Below are 14,973 nucleotides of genomic sequence, written 5' to 3'. Positions count from 1 at the left end.
CCCGGGTCTCTTCTGGTCTTCTTGCATGTTCAGATGGTTATTGCCATTTTATTTGAGAATTCTCTGTAGTGTGGTTACTAGAAACCAAGAAGTGCACTCTCAAACAGTCACTGATATTTATTTAGCGATTAAAAACATAAGTTTTGAGATGGGCATCAGTACTGTTTGTTCATTGTGGGGGGGGGGGGAATTATATTTTCACATTTTAGTTTGTAGTCATGATATACATACAAGTCATTTACCTTTAATTTAAAAATAAGATAATTAAGACCCTGCTGTACTTAGATTCAGTAGTTTCATAGTTTAAAATAATATTCAAACATAATGTCTGTGCTCTACTGTTCAAATGTTTGGGTCAAAACTATTAAGCAGCACAACTGTTTTAAACATTGATAATAAGATATGTTACTTGAGCACCAATTCAGCATATTAAAATGATTTCTAAATCTAAAGGATCGTGTGACAGGAGACTGGAGTCATGGCTGCTGAAAAAAGTTTAAATATACTACAATAGAATACAGTTATTTTAAATTATTAAAAAGAGAGAGAGAGACTTCTAAAAAAAACAGTAAAATATCTTACTATCCCCAAACTTTCGAACAGTGTGTACCTACAGTATTGTTCAAAATAATAGCAGTACAATGTGACTAACCAGAATAATCCAGGTTTTTAGTATTTTTTTTATTGCTACATGGTAAACAAGTTACCAGTAGGTGCAGTAGATTCTCAGAAAACAAACAAGACCCAGCATTCATGATATGCACGCTCTTAAGGCTGTGCAATTGGGCAATTAGTGGAAAGGGGCGTGTTCAAAAAAATAGCAGTGTGGCATTCAATCACTGAGGTCATCAATTTTGTGAAAAAAAAAACAGGTTTGAATCAGGTGGCCCCTATTTAAGGATGAAGCCAGCACTTGTTGAACATGCATTTGAAAGCCTGGAGGAAAATGGGTTGTTCAAGACATTGTTCAGAAGAACAGCGTACTTTGATTAAAAAGTTTATTGGAGAGGGGGAAACCTATAAAGAGGTGCAAAAAAATTATAGGCTGGTTCAGCTAAAAATGATCTCCAATGCCTTAAAATGGAGAGCAAAACCAGAGAGACGTGGAAGAAAAACGGAAGACAACCATCAAAATGGATCGAAGAATAACCAGAATGGCAAAGGCTCAGCCAATGATCAGCTCCAGGATGATCAAAGACAGTCTGGAGTTACCTGTAAGTACTGTAACAGTTAGAAGACGTCTGTGTGAGATGACCCCCAAACTCTGAATTCAAGCCACAGTACACAGTGAAGACAGTGAAGCATGGTGGTGCAAGCATCATGATATGGGCATGTTTCTCATACTATGGTGTTGGGCCTATTTATCGCATACCAGGGATCATGGATCAGTTTGCATATGTCAAAAATACTTGAAGAGGTCATGTTGCCCTATGCCGAAGAGGACATGCCCTTGAAAGTGGTTTGTTTCAACAAGACAATGACCCCAAACACACTAGTAAAACTCATGGTTCCAAACCAACTAAATTAATGTTATGGAGTGGCCAGCCCAGTCCCCGGACCCTTAATCCAATCGAGAACTTGTAAGGGGGGGATGTCAAAAATGCTGTTTCTGAAGCAAAACCAAGAAATGTAAATGAATTGTGGAATGTAGTTAAAGAATCATGGAGTGGAATAACAGCTGAGAGGTGCCACAAGTTGGTTGACTCCATGGCCACACAGATGTGAAGCAGTTTTTTAAAAAAAACTGTGGTCTCATACAACTAAATATTAGTTTAGTGATTCACGGGATTGCTAAATCCTAGAAACAAAACTGTTTGTACAAAATAGTTTTGATTTTGTACAGTCAAAGGCAGACACTGCTATTTTTTTGAACACACCCCTAACCCACTAATTGCACAATTGCACAGCCTTAAGAGCTTGCACATCATGAATGCTGAGTCTTGTTTTTTTTTCTGAGAATCTTCTGCACCTACTGGTAACTTGTTTGCCACGTAGCAATAAAAAATATACTAAAAACCTGGATTATTCTGGTTAGTCACATTGTACTGCTATTATTTTGAACAATACTGTACATGTACATTGTGAAACATGGTGAAGTAGATTTAAATGAAACTGTGTTTTGCATGAGTGAATTCAGTAGTGCAATCTAAGAGTGGGTCGTTCTCTGATTTCCACAGGCGTGTTTTCCCCCCAAACAGACAGGGAAGTTTATGGTTGGCCTTCATCACCACAGCAACTGTGCAGGAATCTGGTTTTCTAATGGCCTCGCACCAGGGCGGGAAATCGACTGGCTGCTTTCCACTAGATGACAGTAAAGAGCAATGAGCTTCAACATCAGCTGCATGTAAAGTGCTTATAGTCATGTACAGTAAGTAGTATGCGCCTCTGAAACTCACTGTTCACAGCAGCCCACTCCAAAAGGCTCGAAACACACACACTGGAAACATTCATCATTTACCCAGGCCTCCCCGATGTCAAAAACACGACCGTTGTGCTCACAGCTGGCTGCAGCGAAACGGTGGTCATTAACACTTTCAGTCACACAACATGTTTAGCCCAATCTGTACTGGATTGTTTAGTCCACTTTACCTTTTGCGTTGAAGTAGCATTCTCCACTGCTGGATACTCCATGATGACAGAGCTGAAGGACGCTAACCACGCAAAACACAGCTTGTAAAACCTTCATCTCGTTTGTTTGCATGTCTAGATGAAAAAAATAGAGGGTAAATGAGCATCTATAGATTTATTCTCAGTTCAGCTGCTATGAGCTGCCAGTGATATTTTTGTGTTTTTAATTGCATGAAATTAAAAATACATTTGATTTCACTGATGATAGGATATTTACAATTAGGAGTGATTTTATTACTTTTAAAAAATATTTTTAGGAAAAATTTACGTGTGCTTTAAAAATACTAATAGGATTGTGTGGCGTTGTTTTTTTTTTTTTTTGTTTTTTTTTTTTTGCTTCTTGTTATCAGAATGTTAGATCACATTATTATTGTTGTTACATGGTGGATAAAAGTAGCATTTATTCCCTATAGAGAATAATCTTGAATTATTAACATAATGTAGCATATAACTGTATTTGGAATACATTACCAATAGAAGACAGATATTATTTAAAAGAAAGCTATTAACTTCTAATTTTATTTGAATCTTTTATTATCATTATAAAGTAGGTTTCATATTAAAACTTATATTATGGTATTTTTATTTGTTTTCATGTGATGTGTTTGGTGACTATTTATTATTATTATTATTATTATTATTATTATTATTATTACAGCATTCCTTGTACACTGTCAGAAAAAAAAAGTGCAAAAAATGTACCTGTACAACAGCTTCTCAGTGGGGCAGTACCCTCAAAGGGACATCTTTGTACCTTCTTTACCCCTAAAGGGAGTGTATTAGTACTTTAAATGTACTTTTATGGTGCTATTATGAAACTGTTAAATGGGTAAAAAGGTACAAACGTGTTCTTTGGGGGTTCTGCCGCAGTGACAAGCTGTTGTACGCATAAAAGTACAATTTTTGCACCTTTTTCAGAGAGTGTATTAAAGGTGCTATACAAATTAAGTTTATTATTATTAATATTATTTCACATATTATGTTCTTATTAATGTCTTTTGAAAGTTGGTTATCCTTTTAGTGTCACATTGTTAAAGACATAATATAAAAAAGGAAAACAAATCAGTTTCTTACCTTTCAGGATTCTTCCTTTTTCCCTAGTTTCCTGTTTTCGTCCTCTGTCCTCGTCTGGTGTTCTCAGTCTGGAAATGTGTTCACGTGTTCTCCCTGATGCTCTGTCATACAGCAGCTTTATATACCTGCATTTCTCTCATCTCGTCTTCACCACTCCCCCACTCTGTCATTTATGTTTATCCTCACTCTATTCTTTCTCTCTTTTCTTTCTTTCTGTGCACACAGAATGTTTTACTGCTGATGAGTGAACCTAAATTGCCTAAATTACTAAGTTTTCTTATATTATATTATATTATATTATATTATATTATATTATATTATATTATATTATATTATATTATATTATATGTGACCCTGGACCACAAAACCAGTCATATGTGTAAATTTTTCTAAATAAATAAGCTGAATAAATAAGCTTTCCACTGATGTATGGTTTGTTAGGATAGGACAATATTTGGCTGAGATGCAAATATTTGAAAATCTGGAATCTGAATGTGCAAAAAACTCAAAATACTGAGAAAATCGCCTTTAAACTTGTCCAAATTAAGTTCTTACCAATGCTTATTACTATTTAAAAATTAAGTTTTGATATATTTACAGTAGGAAATTTACTAAATATCTTAATGAAACATGATCTTTATTTAATTTCCTAATGATTTTTGGCATAGTAAAATCTATAATTTTGACCCATTCAATGTATTTTTGGCTATTGCTACAAATATACCCCAACGATATATGTATTTTTACAACCTTAATTGACAAAAAAATAAAAAAGTAAAATAGTAAATTGCCTTCAGGAACTCCAAAACATTGCATATTTGTATTAATGTAAATCTTTTTATATTATATCATAGCATAGCATAGCATAGCATATATTAAAACTACATTAGCTTCAGCAACGCATGTTTGTACTCTATATAAGTCTTTTACAAGATTGCACAAGTGAAATGTCTTTTCTTCATTTAGATATTGCTTTTTCAGTGGTTACACAATTGTAACATGTCTGCTTCTGGTTTATACTTACCTCATACATTGCCTTTTCAGAGGTCAGAGGTCACTTTAGAACTCTTAGATGCTGATGATATTTGACTGGACATCGGAGAGGTCACTCACTGGATTGTATTTATTCATCAGGGTTGGCGTCACTGTCTGAGTCTACATGTGTGTGTTAAACAGCATTCTGTACACATGGTATTGTCTGCATGCACACAGATAACATGCTGTTGTGTGTTCCATACACATGCACACACATGCAAACATGCCTGCAGAGTATTTGACGTCATTGATCGCTCTTGCAACCTCTGTGTCTGACTCAATGTATTTCTTTGTCATTTATTAGTGAATATGGAAATCTATTACAGTCTTTCTGGATGTTTATTGTTATGGCAGTGGAATGTGGGTAAATGTATTAGTTCAGGGGCTTCAGATAACCCGAGTGTAAAGAGATGTTGGGAAGACAAGATTGTGTCTTCTGAATGAAGACTGTAGGTGATGTGTGCTATTCAGTGCATGATCTAATTATGCCATATATTTCAGGAAATCTGCAGCAAGATAAACATGAGAACTTGTTCACCATGTCAAAAAAAAAAAAAACATAAAAAAAAAAAAATACAAAAAAAATCAACAAGAAGTCCATTAAGAAATACACATATTGTGACCTGCAGACATCCTGGAATCTGACACGTGAGTTTTTTCTTTTATGCATAGTCTGGGGCTCTTTACTTGTAATCTATTCAGTCATTTATTATAATTGATATTGTGATCAGAGGAGTAAGAAAAGCCAGCTTATGTTTTGGAATCATTCTCTCAATATAGGCAATAGGATTTGGGAAAACATTGCCAATATTGAGTTAGTAGTTTGCTGGATCTGGGGCACAACATACAATTTTCTGCACAACATGACAAGTGAGTAAAATAATTATTTAATAAATGAAAACAGTGTATTCTAAATCTAATTTAAAATTTGAGTGCACATTGAGTTTTTGTAATACATGTGTAATACTGGCATCACATATCTAAATGGCCATAGACTTACTATACTGATACATTTAAGGTTTAGAATGGAAGTTTTATCTCTTGGATATTTGTATTTCTTTCAAATTTCTTATATTGTAACTGAATTAAATAAAAAAGAATTTTAAAGCAGTTTATCATCATCCCAGCGTCAGAGGTATCACCTTCTGTCTGTTGAGAGACAATAAGGCTGGGATCGCCATCAACTCACCTTTTTTACCATTGCTGAGGAGAGAGAGACACACTGATCTCATCGTTTCACTCGATTTCAGATTAACCTGCATAGTGCATATTTACTAACAATACTCCCTCCTTCTAATTATGCTGTTTAAATTCGTAGTCACTAACAGAAACTGCTAAAACGTGCAAAAGACTTCACAATGACTTCCCTGAAGTTCCTAAAATGTCAAAAGAAGAGAAATCTGCTCCAAATATTTAATAATGTATAAATGAATATACAGTAGTATATATTAATAGAGTCAAGATTAAGAATTTTATAATCATATCATGCATAAAAGCCAAACACGAAAGCTCACAAATGTTCTAAAATGTCTGTTTTAATATTAAGAATTTTATAATCATATCATGCATAAAAGCCAAACACGAAAGCTCACAAATGTTCTAAAATGTCTGTTTTAATAGCTGAAATTAAACGTTTGAAGCATAAATATACAAACTTTCAACCTATCGAGGAACTAGTGGAGAAAGCTGGATTGAACATCAAAAACAACAAAAGCAACCTTCTGACAGAGATTAAGAAAATCATCCAAAGGAAGCAATCACATATTTGTTCCATTTGTTGATTTTCAGGTGTGGTTTGTCACATCACAATGAAAATTCACTGGCTTTTCTCATTCTTGTACATTAGATGGCAGCAAAGAATAGATGGTTAGAAAGAGAGGGTTAGTTTGTTTGAGCTGTCTGAGAGCGTGATAGAGCATATAATATATCAGCATATAAAAATATTTTGTAGAAAATACGTAACAAGTTATATTGAATTTGGTCATTGGAATGAATTTAGGCCTATTAAGTTAAGTTAAGCAAGTTATTAGCCTCTAATATCAGTGGCGGACTTCTTTTATTCAATTTATATTAAAAAGAGTCTCTCCAACACTCTTTGGCATGAAACATGATGCAGCAATTTGTCCTCAGCCAAAGCACATGCACACCAAAAATATTCTGTTACCAAGTTGTATCTCTTAACTACAGCTTCTCCATGTGTCCCTCAGTTCATCACCTGCATTTGTGTGAAGTTATCCTAGATACCTGCATCAGAATCAAACTAAAACAAATATTTGCAATATTTGTTTTACATTATAATCCATTATATAAATCATTTGTAATGTTATACTTTACACAGACAGGGAAAAGGGTTTTGGATGGGGAATAAGTAATAAGTACAGAAGTAGAATTCTTAAGAAACAGATCTTTTTTTATTTTAGTAATACCATAGTGCAATAAAACAACATGTTGTGATATAAAGTATATGACAGTATAAACATTATCATAGCATCCACTGAGCAATGTTTTTTTTTTTTATCCATATCCCAAAGCAATGATGAAGATGCAAACCTACAAAAATGATATTGAAGTAACTATCATGTTTAATCAAAATCTTTTCTTTCCGTTATGCTTGAGCTACAGTTTGAATTTGAGGGCAAAGGTCCCTGTAACAAAAAAAGAAAATACAGATATTAAAATGAATTCAAACTCTGAGCTCAAGATTAATCAAGATAATTTATGTTGGTGACAAGTTTTCATATCAAGAAATCATTCATATCTAATCAGAAGACAGACATTCTTTGAAAACTCACTTTATGTTAGCGTCTTTCTTCACAAAGGCACAGACTGGACTTTGGTCCTGGAGCTTCTGCTTAAGGCCATTAATTTCTTCATTCCATTTTGTCTTTTTACCTCAAAAGATCAAGAGAGAGAACTATAAGCATCTCTTTTCTTTGTTGGTCTTTGTTTGCTTAATTTTCACGGGTAGTTTATATATATATATATATATATATATATATATAACCTAAAGTATACTAAAGTTTAACATTTACTGATGCTCAAGAAGCCAACACGATAACATCTAACTATCACAAATCAGTAGTGGATCATCCACGTAATGACACACAGTATAAAAATTCAAGGATATGTAAACTTTTAAACAGGATCATCAGATATTATTTTGTCTTGTGGACTGTAAACATCTGTGAAATAGCTTATTCAGGACAGTAAAAAAATAACATGGAATTTTTATGATCCTTTTATGACTTTTAATAAATTATTTAATTCACTATATATATATATATATATATATATAATATATATATATATATATATATATATATATATATATAGTGAATTTTTTACACAGTATAAGTGGGTCTCCATACATGAAGATATTTAGCATGCCTTAATTTTCAGTTTATATCATATTTGGGGTTTCCTTGCTAAACACAGTTAAATATACCATCAATGTCAATCTTCTCCTTCTCCATGGCTGCAACATCATTATTCAACCCCGCCTATGAAACACAACACAGAGGCAGATGGTAAGAAGTTAGAATAAAGCTAAACTGCAGCATTTGTTACATAAAAAACCACATCTAATCATAGCATGCCATGTTTTTTTAGAATTAGCCAAACCAAATAAATGATTGCATATAAGACTGCTTGTGACCAATGATTTTATTTATTTGCTTTAACCACTGTTTGAATTGGCTGACAGTGGTGCTGGGTATACAATGGTTGGGCTCCCATTGCTTTGTACAGACCATATTAAACAATATGAAAATACTTTAAAACACTGTACCATATTGTCGTGTGTCATATACATGACATGCAATTTTGCAAATTATTCAAAAAAATTCACTCACCACTGAATCCTTGCATGCTTTAACTTCTTTGTCCTTTTCCTCCTTAGCAGAGTTCAGTTTCCCGACCTCATCCTTAAGTTCCTTGACCTCCTTATCTGCATTGTCAATTTCCTTCTGTGTGTGTTCAACTGCTAAACCGTAATTATTTATATCCAGATCTTTTTCTCTCACCTCTGCCTCTGAGAACTCTACTTCATTTATTAGTTTGTTCACCATTTCCTTTTTAATGTGTATAAATCCCACCAAGCCCATGATCATAAATAATACTAAACACAGGATCAGGGATGAGCATGACTTCCTCTCCATGGCTATGATGTCCAAAATAATTTTTTTAATCAGCTTATAAATTGGTTTTATACTCAAATATCCTATCAGTGTTTTTCCCCACTTATATCAGTGAGGTTTTTATTATAGGCCTTTATAGTCCTCAAATTTATTTTGAGAAAAAGTTATATAAATGCATGTATATGATGAATCAGTGTTCGGTCTCTAAAAGAAAATACAAACAGAAAAACAAAGTGAAAAACAATTAATTTGCAGTCATAACGTCACATTAAAAAAAAAAAAAAAAAAAAAAAAAAAAAACATTTAATTTGCAGTCATAATGTCACATTACAAAAAAACAAAAAATCATTTAATTTGCAGTCATGACACATTTTTAAAAATAATAGATTAAATTAAATTATTTAAATTATTATAAATAATTTAATTCACATGCAGGCTCCATACTACGGAAGAGGATTAGGGCCAAGCAATAATAAAAAAATAAAACCATCTCGAGATTAAAGTCATTATATTGCGAGATTAAACTAATTAAATTTCGAAAAAAAAAGTCGAAATACAATCTTGAGAATAAACTCAATAAATATCGGGAATAAAGTCGTTGTGTTTCGAGATTAAACTCATTAAATTTCGAGAAAAAAAGTCGAAATACAATCTTGAGAATAAACGCATTAAATATCGAGAATAAAGTCGTTGTGTTTCAAGATTAAACTCGTTAAATTTCGAGAAAAAAAGTCGAAATACAATCTTGAGAATAAACTCATTAAATATCGAGAATAAAGTCGTTGTGTTTCTAGATTAAAACTCGTTAAATTTCGAGAAAAAAAAGTCGAAATACAATCTTGAGAATAAACTCATTACATTACACGCCATTAATGGCAATGCCGTACGGTTTTTTAATTTATCATAGCTGTCCAAGTGCCAGAGTGCATTTGGGTGAAGCCAGCGATAACCTTGCATTTGTACTCTGGTTGTCATTTAATGTTGGACAAAAGCGAGTAGCCTACATCGCGCAAATTGGACTGATTTTTTCTTCTAAAAAGACCTAGCCGCTTGCAAATTCTTTTAAAAGTTCGTGTGCTAATTATTATTGTGTCATAATTTGCTAAAGTTGATAGTATTTCTTTGTTACTGAAAGATATAGGCTATGCAATGAACACTGATCGAATGCATTACTCTCTACATTTCATTTCGACTTTTTTTCTCGAAACACAAAGACTTTATTCTCGAAATTAAATGAGTTTATTATTACACGATTATTTCGACTATTTTTCTCGAAATTTAACGAGTTTTTTTTTCTCGAAACACACAACGACTTTATTCTCGAAATTTAATGAGTTTATTCTCAAGATTGTATTTAGACTTTTTTTCCTCGAAATTTAACGAGTTTAATCTCGCAATATAATGACTTTAATCTCGAGATGGTTTTATTTTTTTATTATTGCTTTGCCCTAATCCTCTTCCGTACTTTTCATACCTCATAGCCTATATTTCTTTTACATCCTTGTTGAAAAAAAAAAAAAAAAAAACTGCCTAAAGTAAACCACCCTAAGCTTTATTGCTGGTCTTAGATGGTTTAGAACAGTGGTGCCCAAACTCGGTCCTGGAAAGCCGGTGTCCTGCGGAATGTAGCTCCAACCCCAATTAGACACACCTGAACCAGCTAATCAAGCTCTTCCTAGGCATACTAGAAACTTCCCAGCAGGTGTGTTGAAGCAAGTTGGAGTTAAACTCTGCAGGACACCGTCCTCCAGGACCGAGTTTCGAGATCCCTGGTTTAGACCATCCACAGCCTCGTTAAACTGTTCTTAGCTCAATCTGTTCTCAAAAAGCCCAAAAACCACCAAAAAACAAAAAAAAAAACCAAGCAAAAAAACCAAATAATACTAATCACGTTTGTGTACAATTATGAAATGCAAAACATCCTGCTGTCTAATGGTAATGGTAAAGTGTCCTTTCTGTCTTATTGAAGTGCCCCTCCGATCCGGGTGCGATTTCAACTGAAAGAGACTCCCTCAACATAGCAGAGGCTTGTTACAAATTTTAGCACTACATTTACAAGAGCATGAATATGTCATTCAGATGAGTTGGCTACAATAATAAAACTCACCTCTGCCAGGAGCCGTATGCACACTCTGAGATCTTTGTTACCACAAACAAGGGTTTAAATATTAAAACTGCCACTCACTGAACACAATATCACAGAAGCAGCATAACACAAAACAAACAAACAAAAAAATAATAATTTTCCCCTTGTGTCTTTTCATCTGTTAAAATCTACTACCGTAATCATTACTTTTCCTTCTCATTCATTCACAGAAGACCGGTCTGACCAGTTAAGCAAGAAGTTTCATTCCGGTTTTTTTTATCTTCTCACTCCAGTGACAGGATAGTGGCCGATTAAAATCATTTTGGATTAGCCTATCACCGCCATCAAGAAAGACATACGACCAACAGAACAGTCTGCTTTTCTTTTTGTATTGCTGTGCATGATTACCTATGTTGTTCAGGTCTTGATTGAGTTGCTTTACTCCTTAGATCAGTTTTTTTTTTCGTCTCAGCCTTATTGTACTCTTGAAGTCTTGAACAGATGAATGTGAACTGGCTGTGAAAACCTTTGTCCTTCCTTGAACTGCAATGAGGCCAGTGGCGACTAACACGTGTTTACAGAGTGAAACAACTGTGGCTGTGTGTACACAAGCGGGAGTGAACGGCTGGCGCACAGGCTGCTATATAACATCTTATGCCACCTGTGCTATTTCTGGTCTTCCGGACGTTAATACCTTGAAAAGCAGCTACGGAATTTTCAAGGAACATTCTTTCAAGACCTTCAAGGAAATTGCACCAATGCACCTCAGGTCTGCCATCTACAGACCACAGCTCACTCTCAGTGTAGACATTCAGGTCAATCCACAGTTCTGTGGAGATTTAAAACCTGATATAGCAACTAATCAGAGATAAATCACCCTGTTTGTTTATTATTAGTATTTATTCGCTTCTTATTTATATTTTCCTAATTAAATGATTGCATAATATAGGCCTATTGTTTTACATTCCAAAATGCCATTCTCAAAAAAAGCAGATCAAATACACACATTTTCTGTTACTGATATAGTACAGTGTTATCAATGATCTGAACGACTCCTACACCACGACAATGACTCACCCAGTGGCTTGTGGCTTTATCTGTTTCTTCTATCAATAGCTGACAATGGTGTATGTCAATTTGTAAAGCTTGAAAAAAGAAAAAAAAACATTTACAATTTCTTTCTGTGGCGCAGGAATGATTTATAATTCGTTCAGGGAGCAACTAAATTTGCATCCACAGATATATTTGAACTAGACTAGTATCATTTGCAGTGATATTAACCCTATCTTCCTACCACTCCTATATGTTTGCAGGGCTTAGGTGCTATTGAAACATGCTGTCCCACAGTACTAGTCATACATAAATGCTTTGGAGTTGCAGTTGGATCCAAAAACAGACCTTTTGTTGTTTTGTAATATGAAACGCACCGCATTCTTTATCCCTCGAGCTTGTGGCCTTAACTCGTTTTCTAACTCTCACTACTAGGTGATGATCTGCAACACACTATGTTTTGCTTTTACCTGCAATCAAAACAAAGTTGCAATCAAATTAAAGTCTGGATTTTATGCTGCATTCCAGAAGATAGGTGTGGTGCTCTTCCATTCTTTTGCTGTTTTTGTTTGTTTGTTCTTTGTTTAGTCATTCTTTTATTTATTATTTATCTATTATATTATTACTACTGGACATGAGGCAACACAAACGGCGTTAACTGGGAAATCAAGAGGCTGTGGACTATGTTTCTACGTAAATGAAGGTTGGTATTCAGAAGAAGATGTTCTCCTAATTCAGAGGCACTCTTTGTAAACTGTAAACCGCTCTACTTGCCGCGGGAGTTTTCATCGTTCATTCTTGTGAAGATTTTTAATGTAAAGAGATGTTCTAATGAAGCAGAGTGGGATTTACAAGCCTGTTTTAACTGCAAGGATTGGAGTGTTTTTGAAGCTGCTGCCACCAATCTGGATGAGCTCACAGAGACCGTAACTTCATATACGTATCAGTTTCTGTGAGGATATGTGCATTCCTACCAGGACGTTCCTATCATTCAGTAATTATAAAACATGGTTTACTGGGAAACTCAAAAACAGCTTTGTCATGCCAAGGAGGATGCTTACAGAAGTGAGGATAAAATCTTAGATAACCAGGCCAGAAACAGACTAACTGTCATACAACGTGTAGAGGAAAGGCACACAAAGAAAAAGGTCATCTACACAAGAGTTTAATAGAATCGATAAGATGATAATCCATTAAGGCAACGGGAACACACAGCAAAATAACATCAATACTGGACAGACTAAAGGAGTAACAGATGAAATTAAATATACAGACCAAATGAGGATAATTAACTAGGTGAACTAAATGAACTAATCAAAGGACAAAATATGAGAGAGAAAAAAACAAAAAAAATGATCATGACACTAATAAAATGGCAAAAAAACAAAACAAAAAAAACTACTCTAAAAAGCTGAAAAAACAGTTTTCAGCCAACAACCCAGCTTCCATACGGACTGGTCTGAGATCAAGATCAAGTACATGACACCACCCCCAGTCTGTGGAAAATCAAAAACTGACTGACGATCTGAATGTGTTTTACTGATGGTTTGAGAAGCCCAGTCTCACACCCCACACCAGCTCTGATCTGCACTTCAGAAAACAAAAATCTAAAGGCCTTTCCACACCAAGCACGTAAAAGCTAAATGAATATCGGATGCAATGATGCACTGGAATAAAACTATAGATTTCTATGGATGCTTCCACTTAGACCGTGAACATTCGCACACCGAAAATTACGTTTATTAAAATTATTAGCAGTGTAGCGTTGTTAAACATACAAAGAGTGCATGTGTCTGCTTATTAATCAAAATCAACTATAGATCACAACTGGAAGTTATTGCAAGCACTTGATGAAGTTTTAAGGTGGGTAAGCAAATACATTAATAATTACATTTTCAGGTGTAGCTTGATGCTTAATGTACTTCTAATTCTATTTTAGGATGTAGCCACTGATCTATAGATCAGTGGATGTAGCCTATTCTTGTGTGTAGCACAAGCGCTCAGTGTGGAAACGCTCCACTGGCCAAAAAAAATAATAATACCCCCCCACCCCTTGGCCAAAAAAAAAATAATAATAATAATAATTCACTCGACTTAATGATTACAGACCTGTCGCTCTCATGTCTCTGGTCATGAAGTCATTCTAAGTCCTGGCCAGAACTGAATAAGAATGAGTATTTAGAAACATACTTGCTGTTGTTTTCATATTATTTTGAGTTATTGTGTAATTATAATCCATCAAATAAATTATTATAAATGTTATATTTTACACAAACGGAATGGGGTTTTGGATAGGGAATAAGTAATGTAGAATTCCTAAGAAACCGTTCTTTTTATTTTAGAAATAAAACATAACATTGTAAAATAAAATATTTATATTATATATAGATATTTAATCGCTGTCCTTTCGGTCTTATTGAAGTGCCCCTCCAATCCAAACCCGATATCACGAGGGAGACTCCCAGAGAACGCGATTTCCCTGCCCCACTGGAGCTCGCCATTGTTGACAAATATATCAACATAGCAAAGGCTTCTTACAATTTTTTTTTTTTTTTTAAATATAAAAGAGCATATTACATTAAGATGAGCAAAATAATAAAACTCACCTCTGCAAGGAGCCGAGAGTATCTTTGTCACCACAAACAAGGGTTGGTTCAGAGTGGATTAATATGAAAACCGCCACTCACTGAACACAGGCTATCACAGAACAAGCATAACAGCAAAAACACCAAAATGCTCTTAGCCTACTTCCGTAATCGTTACTTTTCATTCTCACTCATTCACAGGTGACCAGTCTGACCAGTTAAGCAAGAAGTTTTGTTTCTGTTGTTCTATTGTTTAATTATTTTTTTCCCGTTCTCATTCCAATGATATGCTTGCTAAGTGATATCCCCAAATCATATAGGATTAAAAGAAAAGTTAAGGTTCTCTTGACAAAAGAATTTATATGGGCATTAATAGACA

At 34.3% G+C, this 14,973-nt stretch overlaps 2 protein-coding genes across 4 annotated transcripts; both read right to left on the bottom strand.

The window, feature by feature from the left end:
- Window positions 1–2,075: 2,075 nt before the first annotated feature.
- Window positions 2,076–3,918, bottom strand: msmp2 (microseminoprotein, prostate associated 2). Its single transcript, XM_019093758.2, has 4 exons — window positions 3,703–3,918; window positions 2,590–2,703; window positions 2,397–2,505; window positions 2,076–2,301 (listed from the first exon to the last, which is right to left on the bottom strand). The coding sequence occupies exons 2-4, from the start codon at window positions 2,699–2,701 to the stop codon at window positions 2,103–2,105; spliced, it is 420 nt and encodes a 139-aa protein (XP_018949303.2). The 5' UTR covers window positions 2,702–2,703; window positions 3,703–3,918; the 3' UTR covers window positions 2,076–2,102.
- Window positions 3,919–7,126: 3,208 nt separating this feature from the next.
- si:ch73-347e22.8 (structural maintenance of chromosomes protein 3) lies at window positions 7,127–14,748 on the bottom strand. 3 transcript variants are annotated; one of them, XM_042776513.1, is made up of 5 exons: window positions 14,616–14,748; window positions 8,589–9,077; window positions 8,183–8,237; window positions 7,530–7,629; window positions 7,127–7,382 (listed from the first exon to the last, which is right to left on the bottom strand). In XM_042776513.1, the coding sequence occupies exons 2-5, from the start codon at window positions 8,892–8,894 to the stop codon at window positions 7,343–7,345; spliced, it is 501 nt and encodes a 166-aa protein (XP_042632447.1). In that variant the 5' UTR covers window positions 8,895–9,077; window positions 14,616–14,748; the 3' UTR covers window positions 7,127–7,342. The 3 variants fall into 3 exon arrangements, with proteins under 3 accessions (XP_042632447.1, XP_042632446.1, XP_042632448.1); XM_042776512.1 differs by lacking the exon at window positions 14,616–14,748 and adding an exon at window positions 11,368–11,657; XM_042776514.1 differs by lacking the exon at window positions 14,616–14,748 and adding an exon at window positions 10,981–11,286.
- Window positions 14,749–14,973: the final 225 nt, after the last annotated feature.

This window comes from Cyprinus carpio, chromosome A19 (genome assembly GCF_018340385.1).
Source record: "Cyprinus carpio isolate SPL01 chromosome A19, ASM1834038v1, whole genome shotgun sequence".
NCBI lineage: Eukaryota > Metazoa > Chordata > Actinopteri > Cypriniformes > Cyprinidae > Cyprinus > Cyprinus carpio.
This window is presented reverse-complemented; position numbering and strand designations above follow the sequence as displayed.

Excerpts from the sequence above, each read along its gene's own strand:
- msmp2 (XM_019093758.2), bottom strand. The coding sequence starts at position 2,701 with ATGCAAACAAACGAGATGAAGGTTTTACAAGCTGTGTTTTGCGTGGTT. Across the intron at positions 2,506-2,589 it reads ATGCTACTTCAACGCAAAAG|CCAGCTGTGAGCACAACGGT; the intron begins GTAAAGTGGACT and ends GTTTCGCTGCAG. Across the intron at positions 2,302-2,396 it reads GGAGTGGGCTGCTGTGAACA|TGGAAAGCAGCCAGTCGATT; the intron begins GTGAGTTTCAGA and ends ACTGTCATCTAG.
- si:ch73-347e22.8 (XM_042776513.1), bottom strand. The coding sequence starts at position 8,894 with ATGGAGAGGAAGTCATGCTCATCCCTGATCCTGTGTTTAGTATTATTT. Across the intron at positions 8,238-8,588 it reads AAGCATGCAAGGATTCAGTG|GCGGGGTTGAATAATGATGT; the intron begins GTGAGTGAATTT and ends TGTGTTTCATAG. Across the intron at positions 7,630-8,182 it reads GGAGAAGATTGACATTGATG|GTAAAAAGACAAAATGGAAT; the intron begins GTATATTTAACT and ends TGATCTTTTGAG.